Below are 23,984 nucleotides of genomic sequence, written 5' to 3' on the forward strand. Positions count from 1 at the left end.
GTCCCGTATCACGCCATGTCGCCATATTTGTTTACATCAGTCGGTAAAAAAAATCGCTTCTTAGTTTCACCGTAAACAGTATCGAAGGATAATAAAAGGGTTATTATTTTTTCCAAAATATGTGGCCAAAACTAGGGTGTGTCTTGTATGCCCGTGCGTCTTATAAGCCGGAAAATACAGTAGTTATAAAGTCCTAGGACCCATGGCTTTAGGTACTGTGATTTATTTTTATGTTAAACTTTAATTTTATTTTATTTCAGGTAATCTTGTTTTTACCATGCATGTGTTCTCAAGAGCAATTTTAGCAATAGGTCAAATCAAGGGATGGCAAATATGCAAAATCTGAATACAGTAAATAAAAAGATGATATACAGCTAGGAATTTCATTAGGGGACTACTCCTGACCATGTATCGGGCACTGCATTTCCAAGCTTGTCTATAATATTAGAAAAAGGGTGGGAGCAAATATGCAGCCTTTATCATAATACTAACAGACAAGGTAGTCCCAGTGCAGTGTAAAAATGAAGTTAATTAGGTAATTTTTAATTTAATGCAAATTTACAAAAGTGTAATGTGAAATATAATACAAATGTTTGTACTTTTATTAAGGAGTAAAATGTAATTAAATTAACGTGGTTTAGACTAAGTCGCATTTAGGGCTAGAGCCTTTACATATTAACATGGTTAAAATATGTAAAACAAAATTCAAACAGACAGCAGAGAAATTTGATCTAAAAAGTGTGGACAAGGAAATGGTAAAATTCTTGGGGTGGGGAAGGGGGGAATATGGTCAAAAGAAGGTAAAAATAGCGATAGGATGCAGGATAGTTGGAGCATTCGAATCACCCTCATATTACACTAATAGTTTTAAGAAAGGGAAAAAAATTGAAAAAGACAATATAAAGTGTAGAAAAAGTCATTAAAAATACTGAACTTACTGGGTGTGTAAGGCCCAACCTTAAAGAAAGGGTTCTGGTTAAGCAAGCATTAGTAAAAATACGGACTACCTCGTCTGTTAGTATTACAATAAAGGCTGCATATTTGCTTCCACCCTTTTTTCTAATATTATAGACAAGTTTGGAAACACAGTGCCTGATACATAGTCAGGAGTAGTCACCTGATGAAATTCCTGGCTATGTATCATCTTTTCATTTACTGTATTCAGATTTTATTTGCCATCCCTTGATTTGACCTCTTGCTAAAATTGCCCTCCTATATCTGAATACAGTGTTATTTATTTCTTGGTTATTTATTTGTACAAAATTATTTTGTATATTGTTTCCTTCCTCAGTCCCAGTTCATTTTTGTAAAGATTTTTCAAATTCTTTCACTTTTTCACCACTATTTCACTTCCAGTTTTCTTTCAAATTCTTTCACTTTTTCACCACTATTTCACTTCCAGTTTTCTTTCAAATTCTTTCACTTTTTCACAACTATTTCACTTTTTCATCACTTTCACTTCCACACTATTTTACTATCCCTTAAACTTCTCTTAGTTCAGGCACTTTGTGTATTTTTCATTTCCATTTTCACAGGTAATTCCTTACCTCATGAACTATTAGAGTAATTCGAGGGGGATTGAGGTACTATTGCTATTCTTAAACCTTGAATCCGTTCTCCTTATTTTAGCGTTTGCTCCTTTGTTACTTATTAATATGATATTAATTGAAGGATTTTGGTTCTCTTTTATTACTCTTCTTCCTTAATATTTGTTTTTGCTAGTTTTTCTGTCTTAGCTATCGGTCAAGCTAAAGTCATCCAGCCTGTTAACAACTAAATTATTTTCTAACTTTAATTATACTTATCCATTTATCTCATAAATTACCTTTTTACCGTGTTTAACAGGCAGATGATATCAGAAACTGATAGCTGGGTTAATTGTAGGTGGACATATTGAAAGGGTTAGCCCTTGAAAAAGTCCCTTTCAATGTGTCCCATGACCCATAATTAACTTGATATACAAATTTGTATAATATTATTATTATGTTTATTAATTGTTTTATTTTTACTTTTACTTTGACTAATGATCATCCTTTACTAGGTTTGGCCTCGTGGACCAGTTATGGCTATTATAGGGTTAAGTAGCTACCAGCTTATCCAATATGAAATATATTTATTCTATATCTTACCTATTTTACTAATTGTACTTAAACTATACAAAAAATATATAATAAGACTGATGTAATGTTCTATCTAGATAAGTATAGATGGCATTAATCCGTTCTTGTTTAGTTTACTTTACATAAGATATTTATTAATTTTCTATATTTTATATATATATATATATATACACACACACACAGTGGAACTTCTCTATTACGAACTTCTAATTAACGAATTTTTTTGCAAACATTGCACCTTGAAACGAAATTACATGTAAAATTAACCACATATAGTGAAGTGTTAGACTCACTATAATGAATTTTTAAAAAAATTAGTAAAAGCATTTTAAGAGTTTCAAGCATTTACTGCTAACAGCCGCTCAAATATACTGCCTCCTTCCTTCCGAAATTGTGCATTAGCATCTGGAATTAAATAATAATCCTTTTAGTGAAAAAAAATCCGAACAAAACAATGATAAAAACAAAAAATAAATAAAATAAATAACTAAATAATAATAATTAATAAATAAATAAAAAATATATAATAAAATATAAATAAAAAGGAAATTACACCTATCATCCTATGCGCTTCCCTTACCCGAAAGTACTATCCAGATGACCTTTGAATTTCCCCAAACTGTCAGCCTCTACCACCCATGAAGGCAACTTATTCCAGTAATTTATAACACGCTGGCTAAAATAAAACTTCCTGCAGTCCAACCTAAACATTTCCCCCCGTAACTTGTTCTAGCATCATTTATAATCTTGAAAATTTTGTCCTCATTCATTTTACTGATGCCTCTCAGAGCCTTAAACACCTCAATCAAATCTCCTCTAAGGTGTCTAGTTTCCAAACTCTGCAACCCACATATTCGAAGTCTTTCTTCATAAGGACGCCCTTTTGCCGATCTCACCAGGCGAGTTACCCTTCTTTGCACCCTTTCAAGAAGCTCAATGTCTTTCTTTAGGTGCGGTCTCCATACTTGAACACAGTATTCCAAGTGTGGTCTAACATAAGCCTTATATAATGGGATTATCACGTCCCTATCTCTACTTGCAAAAATTCGATAGATCATCGATAGGACACCATGGGCCTTCCTTGAAACCTGTTTACAATGCTCAGAGAATTTCATGTCTGACCGTATCGTAACACCCAAGTCCCTTTCCTCCAGTACTGGGTTTAGTTGAACTCCACCAAGTGAATACGTTTTTTTGGGATTACTGTTTCCCAGGTGTAATACCTTACACTTTGTTGGATTAAAGCACAGCTGCCATTTTTCTGACCATTCTTGAAGTCTATCTAGGTCTCTCTGAAGAAGCTTAGCTTGACAGTGATCATTAACTACTCTACCAATTTTAACATCATCTGCAAATTTAGACATCACGCCCTCTATCCCTTCATCAATGTCGTTTATGAAAATTAAAAACAACAGTGGTCCTAATACTGATCCTTGGGGAACCCCACTTCTTACATCAACCCAATCTGAGGAATAGCCATTTATCACACCCCTCTGCCTCCTGCCCTGAAGCCATCCTTCTATCCATCTAAGGATTTTCCCAGTGATTCCAACCTGTTCCAGCTTATAAAGCAACCGCTCATGTGGGACTGAGTCAAAAGCTTTGCTGAAATCTAAATAAACAATGTCGAAATTATTCCCTAAATCCAGCTCCTGAGTGACCCTTTCGAAATAGCGAACCAGATTTGTTAAACATGATTTTCCCTTTACAAAACCATGCTGAGTATCCTTGAGAATTTCAATTCGATCCAAATGATCCTGAATTCCACCTTGATCATTGCCTCCATGATTTTCCCTACTACTGAAGTCAGACTTGACAGGTCGATAATTTCCAACTTCACTTTAAGAGCCACCCTTATGTATGGGAGATACATTTGCATGTTTCCAATCCAAGGGAATCTCCACAGAGTCTAGTGATGCTCGCATAATTAGCCTCAATGGTTCAATGCACTCACTTTCCGCCTCTCTTCAGATTATAGGGTATATTCCATAAACTCCAGGAGCCTTACTGGTCTGTAGGCTCGAAAGTTTTTTCATTAAATAATCTTGCGAAATTTCAATATCATTAATTACATATTTTTTAACTTCGCTCCCACAAATTCCCATTGCCACAAAAGGCTTTTCATTTGTAAATATCGATGCAAAATAACTGTTGAGTTCATCTGCAACTGCAGCTGGTGTATTTATTACTATCCCCTTTCCCTTACGTAAAGGTCTGATCTGGTTTGTCCTGCTCTTCTTGGCATTTATATATGTGAAGAATTCATTATCCCTCCTCTTTGCTCTGTTTGCTAGTGATTTCTCATAAACTGCCTTTGCCTGTCGAACCTTTTCTGTGGCTCTATTACACATCACCTTGTAGCTGTTATAGGCTTCGGTACTTTTTATTGCTCTGTAAACTTGTGGCCATTGAGGCCCGTAGAAGGGTCTTTATTTCATTGTTAGTTGTTAAACCAAATGGGTTTTCTTAAAAGTGGTCGTAAACTTTACAATAAATAGGGTAGATTTATAAATTGATGTTGGCTCAGGGGAAAACAAAATTCGCTGCGGTAAACTTTAGTGTGCTGCGACGGCAATACATAGAATGCTACAATAGTCGGTTTTTAGTAATGCCTACTGAGTGATATTCGCTTCTCACTCAACTGTACCAAGTGACCTTCCTGTCAATCATTATATGATACGTCCGTTCTCATCTAACTGGACTCCCAATAGATGGTTTTCATGAATTTTTTTTTTTTAAATTTTGTTCGTCATCAATCACATAGGCTATATGCTCTTGTATTTTTTTTTTTTTTTTTTTTCTGAAAAGTAACATACAACATACATTAACCATAAATTTTCTTTCGTGTATATATGAATGAAAGAAGAATAAAATAAATTCACAATGTCGTATATTTCTTCAAAGTGATTGATAGGAAAGGTCATGTGGTACTGTTGAATTGGCAAGCGAATGTCATTGAGTAGTTTTTTATGAATTATTATGATTATTTAAATTATGAATTATTCAAATTATGAATGAAAGCAGAATAAAATAAATTCACAAAGTCGTATATTTCTTCAAAGTGATTGATAGGAAATATTGATCCTGTTGAATTGGCAAGTGAATGTCATTGAGTAGGCGGTACTAACAATTCACTATATGGCCAGCGCAGCAAAGTTTGCAGTGCATGTATCAGCAAGAGCTGCAGTCGAGCAAATTTTAACAATTGCGGAAACAATGTTGAAAAGAAAGTGTTTAAGTATTAATGATAAAGCAAAGATTGTTATGATATTGACCAGGGTTTTAAGAAAAAAGATTTTGCGGAGAAATATGGCATACCTGCCATATTTCTTTCTCTAAAATCTTTCTCTAAAATATTTCTTTAAAATCTACGATTTTAAAAAATCGAGAATCAATTTTAAATGCAATTGAAGGAGGAGCAGACAATAAACGAATTATGTTGTGTATATACGAAGATGTTGATAAAGCTGTTTTCTAAAATGGATGCAAATGATACATGAAAAGAATATACCAATATCGCATTAAATTCTGTATTTGCACAGTCCCTTGGAATTTCATTCCAAGGGACTGTGCAAAGGGACTGTCCTTGGAATTTCATTCCAAGGGACTGTGCAAATACAGAATTTAATGCGAGCACTGGGTGGCTAGATAAATTTAAGAAGCGCCACAGAATTGTGGAAAACGTTATTTGTGGATAAAGTGTTAATGTAAGCGAAGAAGATTGCAACAGTTGGAGGAACAATACCTTAAAGAAGATTTTTGAAGAATATGAGCATAAGGATGTTTTTAATGCTAACAAAATGTGTTTATTCTTTTAAATGTTTACCAAATAGAACACTTGCTTTTAAGGATGATAAATGTTTTGGAGGAAAACAAAGCAAAGAAAGAATCATTGTGCTAGTTGGATCAAATATGACAGGAAGTGAAAACTTAAGACTTTTAGTCATCAGAATATCAAAAAACCCAAGATGTTTTAGAGGCACAAAATCTTTGGAAGTTGACTATACCTTTCATAAAAAAGCATGGATGACAAGTGATATTTTTGAAGAATGGATATTAAAACTAGACAAGCGTATAACAAAAAAATTAAAAAGGAAAATCGTGTTGGTAACTGACAACTGTCCAGCACATCCTGCCAAACTTAAAAGTGCGAAGTTGTTGTTTTTACCACCAAACATAACGTCAAAACTCCGCCAATGGACCAAGGCATTATTAAAAATTTTAAATTTCATTATCGAAAGAGAATAATAATGAAGATTGTCAATGCATTATCAGAAAATAGAAACTTGGAGGTTACAATTAAACTTAGAGATCGCATCTCTGAACTGGCAAATGTTTGGACAAACGATGTCACTGAATACACTATTCAAAATTGTTTTTGGAAAGCGGGATTTGCATTGAATACAGAAGTCAAACATCAAACTGGATGAATAAGATGAATGCCCCTTTCACAACTGAAAAACTTTTGGACATTATTAGAAGTCTGGAAACATCGAAAATGAAATAACAGTGGATAGTTATGTTTATGTAGATCACAGCAGAATATCCAAATGAAGATGAAATACTGCTGAATAGTGTCAGACACGACCATGATCACGAAGAAATTAACGATGATGCTGAAGACGCATCAGAACAACCCATAGAAAAGCTAACTCGCGAAGAAATGATTAACGCTTTTAAAACAGTTCGTATGGGTCTACAGTTTTGTGAAAATGTTCCTGATAATGTTTTTAATGCTCTGAACAAATGTGAGGTTTTTTTGAGAATCAGACAATTTTTTAATTGTACAGTGCAAACGAAAATTACAGATTTTTTTTAATTTGTGATACTTACCAGCAAAAATTGTGTAAACGTGATTTAAATAAGTATGTTTTTGAAATAAAATACATTAAAAATAAATGTAGATTCGTTTTCATTTTCTAATTGGATAACAATTTCTAATAAAAAAGATATTCTCTGTATAACTTCTCTATAACAAACTTTTTCGCTGGATTTATCAAATTCGTTATAGGGAAGTTCGACTGTATATATAAAAACTGTTTCTTACTTTCCACCAATTTTATACAATATGGACTAGCACACATGAGATGCAATTTATTAACTGGACAATGTCAGCCAATTTGTTAAATGTTAATGTTTGTCAATAATAAGCAGAAATTTACAGTATTTTTTAACTAATTCCAAATTTTAAATGGTGAACTGTAATTTTATTTTATTATTATTATTTTTTTTTTTTTGAGAGAAACTTATGATGACAAGGGCAAAAACTAGTCAAAAATATGGAGTCTCAGTCAATCCAGATAATTGGCTTTTAAGAGTGTGCAATTAACATCATGGAATAGAGCATATCAGCACTCAATTTCTGCCCATAATCTGACAAGAATCTAGGATGTAATGGCTTTCAAGAGCTCTAGTTATGGCTCCTTTTTAATTGAGCCATATCACCGATCTTTTCACTTTTCACAGAAAAACTTTACAGTACTCTTCACATGGCCCATAAAAAATCATGGTTTGGGATTGGACTGTGTGAAGAGAATCCAATCTCAAGCCATGATTTTCTGTGGGGCAAAGCAGGATATTTAAAACTTAGACTCTGGACTTGAAATTAAATTTCACTGATAACATATGCATAACATACATGATTAAAATTCACTGATAACACACTTGACTTTTTTTTTTTCCCTTGCAACTGGCCTGCTTCTTTCAATCCACTGGTCAAAACTTGCATAATATCTGATTATGATTACACTGTTTTTCCTACCTACTGAAATTGAATGTCACAATTGCATATAGTACACAAAGGAAATGTGTACATTTTCCAGATTTTGTACCTGGAAAAATCTATATATAAAGTATAAAGTTATATGCAGTTCAACTGAGCCTAACATTATCATTTTTCATATCATCAACCTGCAGGAACACAATTTGGTTTCCAATTTGTAGGGGGGTGGGGACACTCCTTTGCATTGTTTTCTGTTGGTCTATTGTTCCCACCAGTGAGAGACGTTGATATCATTATCCATTAGCTGACCTAAGTTACTAATATTGTTTCTAATATAATAACATCACCCAGTGGCAAACACACTCACTAGTAATAAAATCTCCAAGAAATGTTAGAGTTTTGAAGCTTATTTTGAAGTATTGAAGCTTCTAGAATCTAGATAGTAGGTGGCCTTAATTAACAAACTTGTGCTAACATAACAAATCTAAATAAGAAGCAGCCAAAATCTTCCTGCTTAATGTGCGACTTTGGTAACTGTACAGTGTAAGCTCTATTACTGGGCTGCAATGGCCAAATGCAATAAACAGGAGTGGGGTACTATTTCAACAAAGGGCATTCTTTTTTCAAAACAGTTTCAGAAATAAAACTTCTCTGCATCACATTTTTCTATCTGAAGACAGTTCCATCCAGTGACAGAGTCCAACCTCTGTCACTGGAAGGAACACTAACTCTAACACTAACATTGTTATCCATAGGTCAACCTAAATTTACTAATACTGATTTTATTTTAATAACATTGAACCAACATAACCAGAAATGAGGTTAAACTATAATATACCAAAGTCACATATTTAATGGGAAATTTTACTCCTACACATTTTCCCACAGCCCATTTAGATTTGGCCCCTCCATGGCCAGGTAGGCAGGAGCAGCAGTGCATAGCACAAGCTTCTTGATTAGACCAGGGTTCGAACCCATGACCACCAAATACAGAGGATACGGAAAGGTCAGGGAATGGCCACCGCATATCCTAGAGCAATATGGCCTTAGTTGCTAATGCTCCTAAAAACCAAATAACAAACCATTTAGATTTGATGCATTATTCACCATTCAGCACAAGGTTGCCAACTGAGACTACCTATTTTCTGGAAAGAAACCACTACTCCGAAACAGCTAAAACAGTAGTGCCTTGAAGTTTAATTAATAGCGGTATGACCATGTTGTGCTGTTAAATTAAAAATATAGTAGTTGACATCTAAAGTAAGCATAAGCCTAAGACCTGTCTCTGTCATTAGAGGAATCACAGAGTCCTCAGAAAGTAAAGAACAGAAAAACAGGAGACAGATATGTACCTTTTTCTCAAACTAATTCAATTTCTTCATTCAAACAGTACTCTACCCTTTTACTAATTTGTTACTGTTGATTATTCAGTGAAGAAAAATGGCTCAACGATGTAACAGATATTAATCTTCTGTGTACCTTGCATGTGTAGACTTTCATTTCCCCATATTCATAGCTACCTCATTTGAAAGCAAAATGCTACTCAGAAATTATTTCTCATCCAAATTTTGAAGTAACCAGCAAATGCAACTTTGTGGAGCGTCCTTTGGTTTTATTTCATATAATAATAATTGGATTTTATATGCAATGAGTGCTAACCTCTTTTCAGTCATTTCTAGAAAGTTGAAGGCAGAAAATTTAATTCTGGACTATGGCAAAGGGATTTATTTGAAGATTAATGATGCAGGACTGCCTGCAATCCTCCACAGTTTCTCTCTGGATGCTCTAGATCTTCTTGCTTTTGGTTAGCACCTGTTTCTTTAAACTGCTCGAATCACCTTTTATGCATTGTTTTCACATGGTGTACCTTTGTGGTACTATCTTCTAAATTTCATTAGACTAAAGTCAACAACTTCAGCTCAGCTAGTCACAGGATGTACAGAGCCTTTTCTTGATTAATACCTATTGAAATGCAACCTCACAAAAAATAAAATATATTGTTAATCATAGGAGTATCTCAATTAAAAAAATAAAATATACAAAAACTTTCTGAGTTGATAAATAACATAAATGAAATTATAATGTACAAGTAAGAATATTTTTTTGAAATCCACTTACAAAGCGCTTTTCATTTGTGGAATGCTGTATTATTGATATGTTTCATATTACAAACAGTAGATTGTAACTCATTACAAAACATATATTTTGTTATCATATGAGCATATTTTCTGCAAATTATATTTGTGATGTGTATTTCTCATTAACCCTTCCAGGATTGAGGGTCTTGATCCTGCAGTCCACACACAGTTTTAAGAAATTTAGTAGTTATGAAAAAAATTTAAATATAAACAAAAATAATTCTAAATAATATAATTTTAAATAAGCAGAAATAATTCTATTTCTGTATGAGTTGATTCAATTTAATCAACTTCTGGATCTGAATTCTAGAGAATGTGGGCTTGTGGAAATCCAGATCACCTTGAAGTTACCATGAACAAAATGAGGGTAACACGACCACAGAATTTATACTGACTTTGAAGATTTATCAAAAACAACAACCAAAGCTCCTGTTAACATAAAAGCATTACATATTTGTGGAGTTTGAAAGCAATCCACCTGTATCAGTATACTCCATCAACACATATTTGCATAAAGTGTAAAAACATTATTGTACATACTTGTAAAAGGGTTAACATACAATTATTATGTGAAAGAACATGATTTTGCATTAACCGATATTTCAACTTATTCTAAAGAACAGCAAAATCAGATCAACGTGCATTCGAGTATATGCAAGAATTATATGGATAGACCTATGTAAAATTATTGGTGTAAATTAAATTACAATAGCTGGCTTATTTTCTTATGAAATAAATAAAAGGGAATGTCAAAGAGCCTGTACAAATGTGAAATTGTAAACCCAGTCTAAACTAAATTAAGAAAATTAATGACCAACTCAAAGTTAACAAAGCTTAACTCAAAAATATTGCTTGATAAAAAGTTTCAAAAAGGACCGTGTTAAACAGAAATAAAAAAAGATTCTGCACAAAACGAACCTGACAAATGTTATGAGCCTTGTTTTCTTAACAAAGACCACTGATCATACAATTGTAAGAACATTGGTCAAAGATCGATGTTCTTACACTCAGAATGGCCAGCCAGTATAATTAAGTTTTCTTAACAAGGAAAGTTCAGATAATTACCAAGGTGACCATATGAACATAAGAAAACAGCATGTCATATCTCACTAAACAAAATGGTCCATACAACTATTTTGTTTGATTACATATGATACAATGGGTAACTCCTATCCTATCATCAACATCTAAATCTGGACAAACAAGTAACAAATCCACTCAGCTAAAAGAGCGCTGAAAAACAGAAAAAAAGGGTTCTACAGAAAAAGAACATGATGGATGTTATGAGCCTTTTTAGATCTTAATAGCGATTGATGCTAATGTCAGTTTTAAAATACTTTGAAAGTGAAAAAAAAATAAAAAATATAATAATTAAATTACCCTGTCTAAATCAATGCTGAACCTTTGATCCCAAGCTTGTTGACTGCAAGGCTTCCAGGCTGTTTGTCCAACTGTCACATTGTCTAATTTCAGAACAGACATAATTTCATCTGCAAAATATGTTCTTTGTTATTAAATCCAAAACAGGTGGGTGTAAAAATTTCATGTTATTTTAGTGAATCAGTAAGAGTTGTTGATTCATAAAATAAATTAACAGAAAGCACATTATTAGAGGAGAACTACAAACAGTAACCAAGTATTATATAATTCTATACTAGCTATTATATAATACAATGTAATAGTTAGTACTGTATTGATTTATATTTATACAACACAAATCAAGGCAATACTCAATTAACCAGCAACATAAAAAATTCCACTTATGGTTATCTGTGTGGATTGTCTGTTTTAGATTAAGCAGAGTCTCTACAGCACACAGAAGTTTAAGTCAGTATAAGTCAGATAACAAAAAGAAATGCATGGACTCTGTTAAAGATATTGTTAGTTTAAATGTTGTAAAGTTTTTGTAGACAAGGACCTTGGTTTCCTCAGAAACCTTATCGCAACTTCTGATTTCTGTTGATTAGCTCATCTCTAATCATATTACAGTAATCCTTCAATTTTACTACTGTATAGTTAAATCGCTGTGGTCGCAGAAGTGTACGGACGCATCTGCAATGGGTAACGGCGGACGACGATATTGCGCGATCTTCGATTTGGGCAAGTATTAGAACATGGATTTTTCAGGTTTGAAGAGTATCACAGATGAAGGTAAGTAAATTAAGTCGGGCAAGAATAGTTTTTGTGATTGTATTTGCCTATTTTTGCTCTTTTGAGAGTGATTTTGTCCAGCGCGATCGCTACAGCTTCAGCGGTAGCGAGCCCACTGGCATAGCCACTGATTTGAATACGTCTCAAAAGTCGAGAAATTTGAATATATTATACTTGAAACGGCTCGGGATAAGGTTATTTTGTATGGAAAATATAATACTCCTGACAGAATTAACTTATAAAATAGTTTTCTTTGTCTACAGGCGTTTCCCGCCAAAACCTGAAAATCGCGATTTCTGATTTCTAGTGGGCCTACACTGGAAATAAGTACCTCAAACCACTATTTAAAACTTCAGAAAATTGCTAAAAGTGAATTTAATGCAGAAATTATGGCTGAAAAATCAAATAATGACAAAATTCTGGACAATGACCTAAAAGACTCCTCTGAAAATGAAGCTAGAGTGCTCAGGGAGAAAGTCCCTGTTAATGAGGAAAATGGTAACGAACTGGATAGCTGCCCTCCTGGACCCCTCAGTATTAAGAAGGGCAGGAAAGGAAAAAATCAAGAAACTATAGAAATTCCAGAGATGCAACAAAAGACAGAAGAAGAACTAAAACTAGACTACCTAACAAATTTGACTGACCCTATCAAACAGGCAAAGGAAACCAGAGTGTATCTAGAAGAATATATGCACAAGCAAACCAACAGGATTACTTCTGCAATTAGGCTGCAGATAGTGAACTGTTGGTCACTGCTTGAGCAGCGCCTGATTGAACTAAACACAGAGAACCAAGTGTTAAAATCAAAATTAGAGGTTACAACTGAGGAGAAGAACAACTATAAAACAATGAACACACTAACCTATGCCCAATGTGCAAAGGTTAATAGCAAACAGGACATAACTAAAGCAAAACAAATAGCTACTAAGCAACCTAATATAAACAAGGAAAGCAACATTGTTATTCTGAAAGCAAAAAGTGACTCTACCCATAAAACCAGTGAGGCAGTTAAGGACACAGTGGTAACAAAGCTGAGGCCTCATCTGAGAGAAATAAAGATAAACAACATGCGGAAAATCAGGAATAATGGAGTCCTGATCGAGGTAGCAAGCAAAGAAGATCTAAGAAAAATAGAAAACCATCCTGAAATTGAAAAACTAGGCTTGCTCCCTGAAAAACCCTAATATTATAATCTTTGATGTACCTGTGTCAGTAATAGAAAAAGAATTCATGATGGATATCTACTTCAAAAACTTTAACAATGAAATGACAATAGATGAATTTGCTGCTGAATTCCTGCTGAAAAGAGCAACAAAAAACAAAAGGAATGGACAACTCAACATAATTGCAGAAATCACACCAAAAATTTGGAAGGTATTGCAGGGACAACAGAGAATCTATGCTGGCTGGACCAGTCATAGATTTAGAGAACATTTCCCTATCCAAAGTTGCTTTAACTGCCATAAATATGGTCACATTGCCAGAGACTGCACTCAGAAAGAACCTGTCTGTGGTCACTGGCCACGATTACAAAAATTGCAAAAATAAGTCTCAGCAGCCAAAATGTGCTACCTGCAAGGCAGCACGGCTGACTGACTATACACATAGTATCAGGGATGGTAAATGCCCCAGTTATAAAAAAATGGCAAAACTTATACAATAGGACCAACTATGGGCCAGATTGAAAACATAAATGTGACTAGGGCTCTAAATCTTGTCCAATTGAATGCTCAAAGAGCAAGAGCCGTTGTAGATCAGATCAAACTCAAATTGGAAGAAAATAATATAGATATCTTGGTACTCCAGGAGCCCTACGCACATATGGGTAGAGTTCAGGGATACCCAAGAGACTATAAAATAATAGAATACACCTCAGGTGTCCCTTCCACAGCAATAGTAGTAAAAATACTGACCTTACAGTCACAAAGGTGGGTCACCTCTGCTTCCCAGTGGGAGTGTGTGCCCATATTACCAGTGCTGTAGGACAGTTTTACATTATTTCACTATATTCCAGACCAGGTGAAGATATAAATCCAACTATTGAATACCTACAAGTAGTCACAAACTTGCTACCTACTGCAAATATCATAGTGTGTGCTGATGTCAACTGCCGGTCAGCCTTATGGCATAGCCGTACAGAAGACAGAGCAGGCACACACAATGGCCAGATACTTTCAGACTATATAGCCACCTCACCCTTTCAAGTGCTAAACCAACCAAATAACCTCCCAACTTTTAGCAGTACCATGTGGGAGAGTGACATTGATATCACTCTTGACACCAATTCAATAGCTTATAAAATCACAGACTGGTGTGTCCAGCCAGCCTGGACCACATCAGATCACAGAGCTATTTCCTTCAAACTAAACAGGCAATTACAAACAACCCAACACTCTCTGTTGGATATCAAAAGGTATAACCTTAAAAAGGCAAACTGGCAGATTTTTGCAGAACATACAGCAGCTGAGCTGCAAAAACAGGAAAATGAGTGGTCTAGATCAGGCAACTGTAGCCCGGACGAGCAAGCACTGACTATGACAAACATTTTAACAAAAACAGCAACCCTGTCTATCCCACGGAAAAAACCGAGGAAGCAGACAGTTCCCTGGTGGTGCCCCGAACTGACTATACTCAGAAGTAGGGTACACCAGGCACGGAGACATTTTCAAAGAGCCAGAACATCTTGGTCACAAAATGAGGTGGATACACTGAGAGATTCTTATAAAACTCTCAGGAATCAGTATACAGCCCTCATAAGAGATAAGAAAAAGGAATGCTGGAAGCACTTGGTGGGAACTACTGGAAACAATAACCCTTGGGGAGTTGTCTACAGAATAGTGACCAACAAGCTGCCAAGAGGAGATGTCTTAGAAACTACTGTCAAACCAGATGGAACCCCAACCCTGTGTTGGGTGGATTCTGTAAATAATATCCTAGACAGTATCATTCAGACTGAAACTGGAAATTATTCCCCCACCCAGCTCGACATTATATAAGAAAACACTGAATATGACAATGCCAATATTGAACCTCTGTTCACTATACAAGACTTAGAAATAGCACTATCTAAAACCAAAAACAATAAATGCCCAGGTTTTGACCTCTTAGAGGTTGAGATTATCAAAAAATTAGCAGAAATAGCACCAGATAAATTAATAGCACTATATAATAACTGTATGACAGAAGGTATATTCCCAAAAATATGGAAACAAGCTGTGTTAAGGTTAATCCTGAAAAACCCTGAAAAACTCCCTACTGATCCCAAATCATATAGACCAATAGCCCTACTCCCTGTACTAGGGAAAATATACGAAAGATTAATATACAGCAGATTAGCTCAATATTACACAGAAGCAGGCTTGCATTCCAACAATCAGTATGGTTTTAAGCAGGGCAATTCTACGGAGGATGCCATGCACCACCTACTGACAACAGTTAAAAACACAGAGGAGAAATATATGCTGGCAATCTCCATTGACTTTGCTGGGGCATTTGACTCACTGTGGTGGCCTAGTGTCCTTAGGAGACTTCGCCAGGCAAATGCCCCACAAAACCTCTATAAGGTAATAAACAGCTACCTTACAGACAGAAGTGTCTCAGTACACACAAGGTTCCAGGAATTGACACGCCCTGTGAATAAAGGCTGCCCGCAGGGATCAATCCTTGGCCCTTTCTTTTGGAACATTGTTCTGGATGAATTTCTGGCCTTGGATCTGGGCCCCGTGGAAAGCCTGGCCTTTGCAGATGACATGATTTTCCTTGTAAAAGGCAACTCACGAGTGGTTGTAGAGCAAAGATCAAATGCCGCTCTCTTGCAGCTGCAGGAGTGGGCACAAATGCACATGCTCAAAATATCGCCTGAAAAAACCAAACAAATACTTCTAAAAGGTAATTTGGACATGAGAAGACGTCCACAAATCAAAATTAACACAATCACTATAAAAATGGTAACAGAACTAAAATATCTTGGAGTGGCCTTTGATTCAAAATTAACTTTTTACCCCCATTTGATCTACTTGGCAAAGAAAGTGCGAAATTATGCAGGTATGATTGCCAGAATCAGTCGAGCAGACTGGGGACTCAAAAGAAAGACCTTGGCAATCATATACCGTGCAATGTTCCTTCCTGTTATCACCTATGGAGCCGGTGCGTGGTTCATCCGCTTGGCCATAGTAAGAAATATGAATAAATTAGAATCGATACAAAGGACAATACTACTCACTATTACCAGAGCATGTCGCACAGTAAGCACACCTGCACTACAGTTGCTGGCCAGAACTCTCCCACTTTACCTGGAAGTAGCCAAAAGAGGCTTATATTATAGATTTAAAAAGGGCATATCCACAGAATTTCTGGGGATAGCCCTTGATACAACCAATACCTTCAATGATGAAAGAAAAAGAATAGCCACAAAGCTCCACGAGCTATGGCAAACAAAGTGGGAGCAGGAAACCAGGGGTCTGGTCACCAAACGGTTTCTGCCACTGGTGTCAATGGTTAGCCCAAAGCCACCTAAGTGGTATGCCCCTGGACTTTTTACAACATTTATATTGACAGGGCACAGCTCCCTAAAGGCGAAACTAACCTCCTTAGGCCTGACCGATGACCCAAACTGCACCTGTGGTGAAAGTGAAGACTGGGCACACATTCTCTATGAATGTAAAATATATGACATCCCCAGAACAGAGCTAATAGCACAGATTGGTCCCCTTCCCAGGGGAGAAGACCATCTCTTCATCATAGAAGAGCAAAATTATAAAGCTTTTACATCTTTCACACAGAAAGTTTTCGAAATGCGCAGAGCAATTTCAGCCCCCCAGCAATTAAACAATAATCAATAGTAAAATTGCCCAAGTTTCCCACCACGCCCAGATGATGACTTAAAAACTGTTAGGATAGCAGTATTCTGCACCCTGACAGAAACCTGACATAACAAAACTCCCCATGACTACCATGCCATGTGTAGGAACCTGGGGCCCCAAACCAATGTAGGGGAGGGGGATGGGAATGCATGCAGAGAAAGTGAATGGGAGTGAGCAGAAGAGCAAATGTAATTGGCCGAAAGAATACAAAGTTAAAAATAACTTACATTACTTTATATATACTGTACCAACAAACATTTACAAACCACAAACACTATCACTGCATTCTCCCCTGGTCTGCAAAAAAACAAAAAAAACTTGCGGCTAGGCCTGCACCACAACTGAAGAATAACAGTAAGTTGCGGTGCCCAGAGAGTGCAGTGCAGAAAGAAAGAGTCGAATAAATGAGATGAGAGCTAGAAGAATGAATAAAAGTGCAAGCGTGAGAGAAAAGAACACAAACCAAAAATGCTAAGTTAAGTACACACTAACCCTGGTTTTAATTAGTATTTAAATTTACGCTACCCATCATTGCATCCTCTCCTGGTGTGTGAGAAAAAGATGAATGAGTTGAGTGAAATAAAAAAAAAATAATAAAAAAAATAATAATAATAAATAAAAAATATATATATTATATAAAAAAATTATAAAATAAGAAAAAAGTATAAAAAATAAATAAATAAATAAAAAAAAATTATAAAATAAGAAAAAAGTATAAAAAAAATAAATAAATAAAAAAAAAATTATAAAATAAGAAAAAAGTATAAAAAAAATAAATAAATTAAAAAAAATTATAAAATAAGAAAATGGTATAAATAAAAAAAAAAAAAAAGAAGAATGCAAGTAGAGTGAGAATGCACATTACGAATGAAGTAAATGTGTGTGTCTCCCCCCCCTCACCTGGTAGGTTCCCCACTGCCAGCTAACATATCCCACCCCCAGAGCGGGATGGGCAGCTGGACCTTCATACCGGATTCGACACTCCTTGGACAAGACACCGACGAAGACATTCTGTGGCTTTGCTGCCAACACGCCATTGGCGATCCGAACAGGGTACTCTAACCTGGTTCCCTTTAAAACCCCATCCCCAGGCAGAGAATGGAGGAGATGGATCTCTGTCTCCTCTCCTCCCTGCCTACCCCCCATATTTCGCCTGGTGGGGCTTGTCTCCACTGACCTCTTTGGGGATGCCTACTCTATCCGTCCCTATTCTTCTATCTGTTTCCTCCCCAGTCTTCAATCTCCCCCCTATCTCTCTCTCTCTCTCTCTCTCTCTCTCTCTCTCTCTCTCTCTCACTAAATCGACCAAGTACACCCCTTAACAATGCCGCCAAATTATAACCAACGTCTAAATTCTACCGGTTTTGTGCAAATCTCTAAGATATCTAACACTATCCGCTTTTATCTAGCGTTACATGTCTAAATTTAATAACATCAAAATTTTGCCCGACCTATTTGGCCTTTAACACATCTCTTTAGTGTTCAACCCTAACCAGCGATTTCCAAACAGCAATCCCATTAAGCATTAATGTCAAATGCATAAACTTTTTATTTTATTTTATTTTATTTTTTTTAAATAGGCCCTAGCCACTGAAATCCCAGGAAACTAGGTGGCAGGACCTGCCAGAGCAAATTGTTGTGATACTGGATACACCCGGCTAGCTTCCACGTGGCAGGGTATGGGCAACGTCGGGCCCCACTAGGGGCCTGGAGGCCAATAAGCCGGATAAACAATGGGCACAACATATCACACTGCACAGACACGACCCACACATTTTCAAGTCTCTGGCTTGACAGTGTACTGTCCTCGATACAGCGAAACACACGCGGAGATGGGAGAAATCCCAGGTGCCGTCTGACACGAACATACCTTATGTATAGTTAAATTTTAATGGTAAGTTTATTTAATTTGTGTTTGCATGCATTCATCATACAAAAACAGAAAAGAATTGTTCCTTCTACAGCATGAAAAATTCCACTCATTAATAAACATAAAACTTGACTATATGAAGGATTTGCTGCTATCACTGGCAAGATGATGCTATAAAATTTATGAAGTAAGGAAATCAAGGGGAAAAAAGTGAACTTCGTTGTTTTCCTTTTTTCAAAAACATTATATATTTATATTAAATTTTATATTATAGTATATTGTTATAAATATGAATTGGGTATGTATGTAAAAAAAAAAAAAAATTACATTTTTGTCACAGATACAAGTTTATTTCTTTCATTTAACAAATTATCTGGGGTTTCCTTTAACAGATTAAATTTATTTTCTATCTACACATAACTGAGTGTCTACTATATCTTTTTCTTTTTATGGAAACCCCAAAATTGAAAGGTATTAGAACCTATAGTACTTAATACTGTGTATGTGTGGGTTGAGAAAAATGAAATATACTTACTGACATTAGACTTGAATTTCTGGAGATTTTAATTTTCAGGAAATGTGTGAAGGGAGGTAGGTAGTTTCCACGAAACAGAAATTGAAAGAATAAATGAGGAAGAAAAAAAGTTTGGTTGTGTGAGCGTGAAGTTAGACAGTAAAAGGACGGTGAATGGTTGCAGCACATTTTCAGACTGGATTTGAAGAAAGGGGGAATCATAGAAGCCAATTCGGAAGACCAGTGCCCATGGCAATATCCACAGAAAAGGCATGGAGCAGAAAAAGAACATCTATGAGAGAGGGAGTGGAGAGATTTTGTAAAAAAAGGGTAAGAAAACTACCCTCTTTTGAGTGGAGTATAGGAGCCTAAGTGAGGTTAAGGGGACACTGCCCCAGATGTGGGATGTGTAAGGAATAAATGAGGAGGAACAAAAGTTGGTTCTGTGAGTGAGGAGCTGGACAATAAAGGGATGCTGACTGGTGGGGAGGGCATGTGTTCAGACTGGTTTGGAAGAGAGAGGGAGGGAATTATAGAAGCCAATTCAGAAGAACAGTTACAGTGAAAGCATCCATAGAAAAGGCATGCAAAAGAAACTTTGTAAGAGATAGGTCATTAATTAACCTAACTGTTCTCTTTTGAATGGAGTCTAGAAGCCTAAGAGAGGTTAAAGTGGCACTGCCTCAAGAAGCAAGTTTTCTACTCTTAGCCTATTCAAAATCTAGTCTGGACTGATTAATAACTGATTTTCAATTGTTGGAAGTTCTGGCATAGACAGAAAATTACCCTAGTGATCTAGGTACAAGCCAAATGTGGTATGCAAAACATTCTTATCTCGAACAGCCTTAGTGCATTTATTAAAACCACAAACACCTCCCAGATGTGCACCCTCCACCAAACTGACATGCAAATTTTTGCCAGACATGCTGGAATATTCTACCATCCCACAAATAGCCTCACTAAATACTACCAGTGTGTGTGTGTGTGTGTGTGTGTGTGTGTGTGTGTGTGTGTGTGTACGCGCGCATGCAGTCATTCTATGTATGTGTGTGAAAGGTCTGAAAGAAAGTGTGCGATGTTAAGAGTGTATGCTGTACAAATGTGATAACCGAGAGAAATCGAGATGTTCATGTCTGTGCCTAACCCAGTGCTGAAAAAGGAAAGTGAGTATAAGTGTAGTTGTGAGTTGCCTGCTAGAGGGAACCCATGTATATGAGTGTATACATTCATTTGAATGTAAGTGTTGTTTGTTGTTTGTTTGTTATTTGGTTTTTTAGGAGCATTAGCAACTAAGGCCATATTGCTCCGGGATATGCGGTGGTCATTCCCTGGCCTTTCCGCATCCTCCATATTTGGTGGTGACGGGCTCGAACCCCGGTCTAATCAAGAAGAGTGTGCTATGCACTGCTGCTCCTTCCCACCTGGCTACGGAGGCGCCTTGTAAGTGTTGTAAGAGACTGTTTATATGTGTATATGTAATGTTTATGAGGTTGACAATCCTTACTGGGTATAGTCTGTTTAATCTGGAAAAAAAAAAGACAAAATGTGTGCGATAGTCCACTTCAGGATACAGTCATCATCGAGTCAAATGTGTATAAATAAAAAATAAATGGGAATGTCTGTTCATGTTGTTTGCTGGACCCTGAATATGTATAGGGAAAAAAAAAAAAAATTGCTATACTCAGGTCAAATTGTACAAGCTGATGTGAGTGCAAGGTGTGGTCATATGTGTAAACCGTGTGATGACTTAGTGAATGTGCAGTTGATTGTTTCTGAATGTATGAGGATGAATGGAACATGGTAAATGTGTGAGAGGGTGTTGTGTGCATCTGCAGTTAATAACCTAACAAAAAAAAAAAAAAAAAGAATGAAAAAGTGTAACCTATGTAATTATTAGCATGATAGATAACTGGTTGTATGTACTGTTCTAACAGCCCCCCATGTGGACTATGCAGGGGATAACCATCCGGAAACTTGCTTGCTGATGCCCTTTAGGGTGCAGTGTGGGATTAAGCTGACACTGGCTACACAGATGGCCTGGCCAGTGTGGGAATATACGAACTGAGCTACAGTTTTCAGTGCTTTCTCCTCCCAAATAAGACGGTATAAAACTTTCTACCCCTCTCTGAAGGGTAGACTCCACCACAGAGGGTCCACTATCTCCTTGTCTTCCTACTGCCCACCCACACCTTACTCTGTTCCCTTCCTCTTCACTGTCACTCTCGTTTCATGTCTTCCCTACACAATGTTTTTTTTTTTTTATGGGCCCCTCCCTGGCAAGATCAGACACAGACCAGGGTTCACCCCCGCCAGTCTTTCCTACTGAATCTGGCTGCCTACCCGAGACAGTGGATAGAAATTTGGGGTCCCACTGGGGGGCCCCCCTGGCGACTAGTAAATTGGAGGGAAAACAGAGCAACATAACCCAAACTTACACTGAAATTCACACTATCTCTGGCATTTACAGAGTTTGTATTGTGACACAGAGCAAACTTTGCAGTTTGTAAGAGAAACTCCTGGTGTCGCTGGACAATAAACACTATACACTATTCGAAATCTAAGGTTTAGATAAAGGATGAGATTTTTAAGTGGAGCATGGCATAAAGGACATCCCTACAAGAATAATTTCACTGACACTACCAGAGCAAACACTGATATTAGAAAATTTAAAACAGTAATCCTACCAAGGAAAAGAAGATAAAAATTTTATGGTAAATCATCCCATTTTGAATTCTTATAATGCTAAACAACACGAGTTTGGGAACAGCATAAGAGAAAGGCTCCATTGGAGAAGATACCAACACCAAGTTTGATCTGAGGTGCTTACAGGACCACTCACCTTGACCATGTAATTGGAAGGGTTGTTTGTGAGAAAAAGATCAAGAACACTGGCTGCATGTGGTTAAGATTATCTGGTATACTGTTAGGTAAATGAATAAACTGCATGAGGTGATTAGTAATTGCAAAAGCCTCAGCATCTCGACTGGCTGGGTCCATGTGACATAAGTCAGATGGAGTTGTGAACATTAAAATCACCAAGGAAAATTGGAGACAAATTAGGGACAACAGATGAATTTGACAGAATGGGGTGGAGATATTTTAAGCCAGAAAAAATCAGAGGAGATTGCAAATTACTGTCTCTGACAGGGAATATCAGAGGGGATACATGCACAAGTACCACCTTTGAAGCAAAAGGAATCATACAGCAAGTAATTAGAACACCTGAGATAAGCAGCAGTTGATTGAATCAACAGATAATGTAAGTGGGGCTTAGCAGACTATAAGTGGAAATGGACACCACTGAGATTGGAACTGAGACCAAATAGACAGCAGGCCCTCATTATAAAGTGGTTCGCTTTACGCTGATTCGCTATAACGCTGTTCTTATATTATATCCAGTATCTGACTATAACGCTGTCACAGATGCTCTTTTACAGATTGCATTTTTGACATACTTAACAAAATCGCTTCATTCGATGGAGTCAATAGCTTTAAAATGAATAGCAAAACGGCATTAAAATGTTTCCCACACCGATTTAAGAAATTTTCTCACACGATAATTTAATTGCAGTATAGTGACTTGTTACATAGTTCCAAAATCAACATTTTAAAAAATGATCAAGTATATTGTTTGTAATATTTGTGTCATATGCATTTATCCGAAGTCTAGTCATCACTCAGTACAGTATTAGACATCGTGCATAATGGACAGTTTACTTTAACATTGTATCATAATTAATGCAACCAACGCAGTTACATTTTCAAAGAGCTAATAATGGCCGATAAGAATGAAAAGCAATGTCTGGGCATAGTACGAAGACTATAAATGTAAGAAAAAGACTGAATTTGAAAATTAAATTAGACGTTTTGAAGCAAATCGATTCCGGTCAACAACAAGCGGATGTGTGCCATAATTTAGGACTTGCAACTTTAACTGTAAGAACAATTATAAAAAACAAAGAATTAATTTTAGCAGCAGGAAAGATAGCTGTTCCACTGCAAGCAACTAGGACTAGGCCAGCTATTAGGATTGAAATGGAAAGACTAACTAATTTTATTGAAGATAATATTCCAATACAGAATTCAGTTAAGTTAAATATTAAAAAAAAAAAGAGAGAGAGAGAGATTAGCCAATATGATGATCTGAAGAAAACCCACCTAAAAAAAAAAAAAAAAAAAAAATGTGGAACCATTTAAAACTAGTAAGGGCTGGTTCATAGATTTAAAATCCAGGAAGAAGCCGCTAGTGCAGATCAAGGAGCCGAAACTTTTAAAAAAGAACGTCTTAAAATTATTGAAGAGGGGTATTATGTGTTATACTTCTCAACAAGTTTTTAACATAGATGAAGCAGGACTTTTCTGGAAACACAAAAGTCCTGCTTCATCTATGTTAAAAAGAAGTTTTATATTGAAAGAAGAAAAAACATGCCAGGTTTCACAAAGCGGTGAAGGATTGGTTGACATTCAGGTGGTAACACTACGGGGGATTTAAAATTAATACCCCCTTTTAGTTTATTTGGAAGAGGGCCAAAGTTCAACCCAAAATCGACACATTTTTCATGATTAAATTCATCAATTAAAATCAATTAAATTCATTATTTTAATTG

General features: G+C 36.1%; 1 protein-coding gene across 1 annotated transcript in view; it reads right to left on the bottom strand.

Moving 5' to 3' along the window:
* The window catches only part of Pkn (serine/threonine-protein kinase N), a 718,384-nt gene that overhangs the window by 426,113 nt on the left and 268,287 nt on the right, over positions 1 to 23,984 (bottom strand). Inside the window, exon 8 of the mRNA XM_090368665.1 lies at positions 11,361 to 11,470. Within this exon, the coding sequence (XP_090224791.1) occupies positions 11,361 to 11,470 (110 nt within the window). The remainder of the gene's footprint in view (positions 1 to 11,360; positions 11,471 to 23,984) is intronic.

The sequence above is a fragment of the Mastigoproctus giganteus genome, chromosome 2, assembly GCF_048544385.1.
Source record: "Mastigoproctus giganteus isolate SK-2022 chromosome 2, ASM4854438v1, whole genome shotgun sequence".
NCBI classification, from domain to species: Eukaryota; Metazoa; Arthropoda; class Arachnida; order Uropygi; family Thelyphonidae; genus Mastigoproctus; species Mastigoproctus giganteus.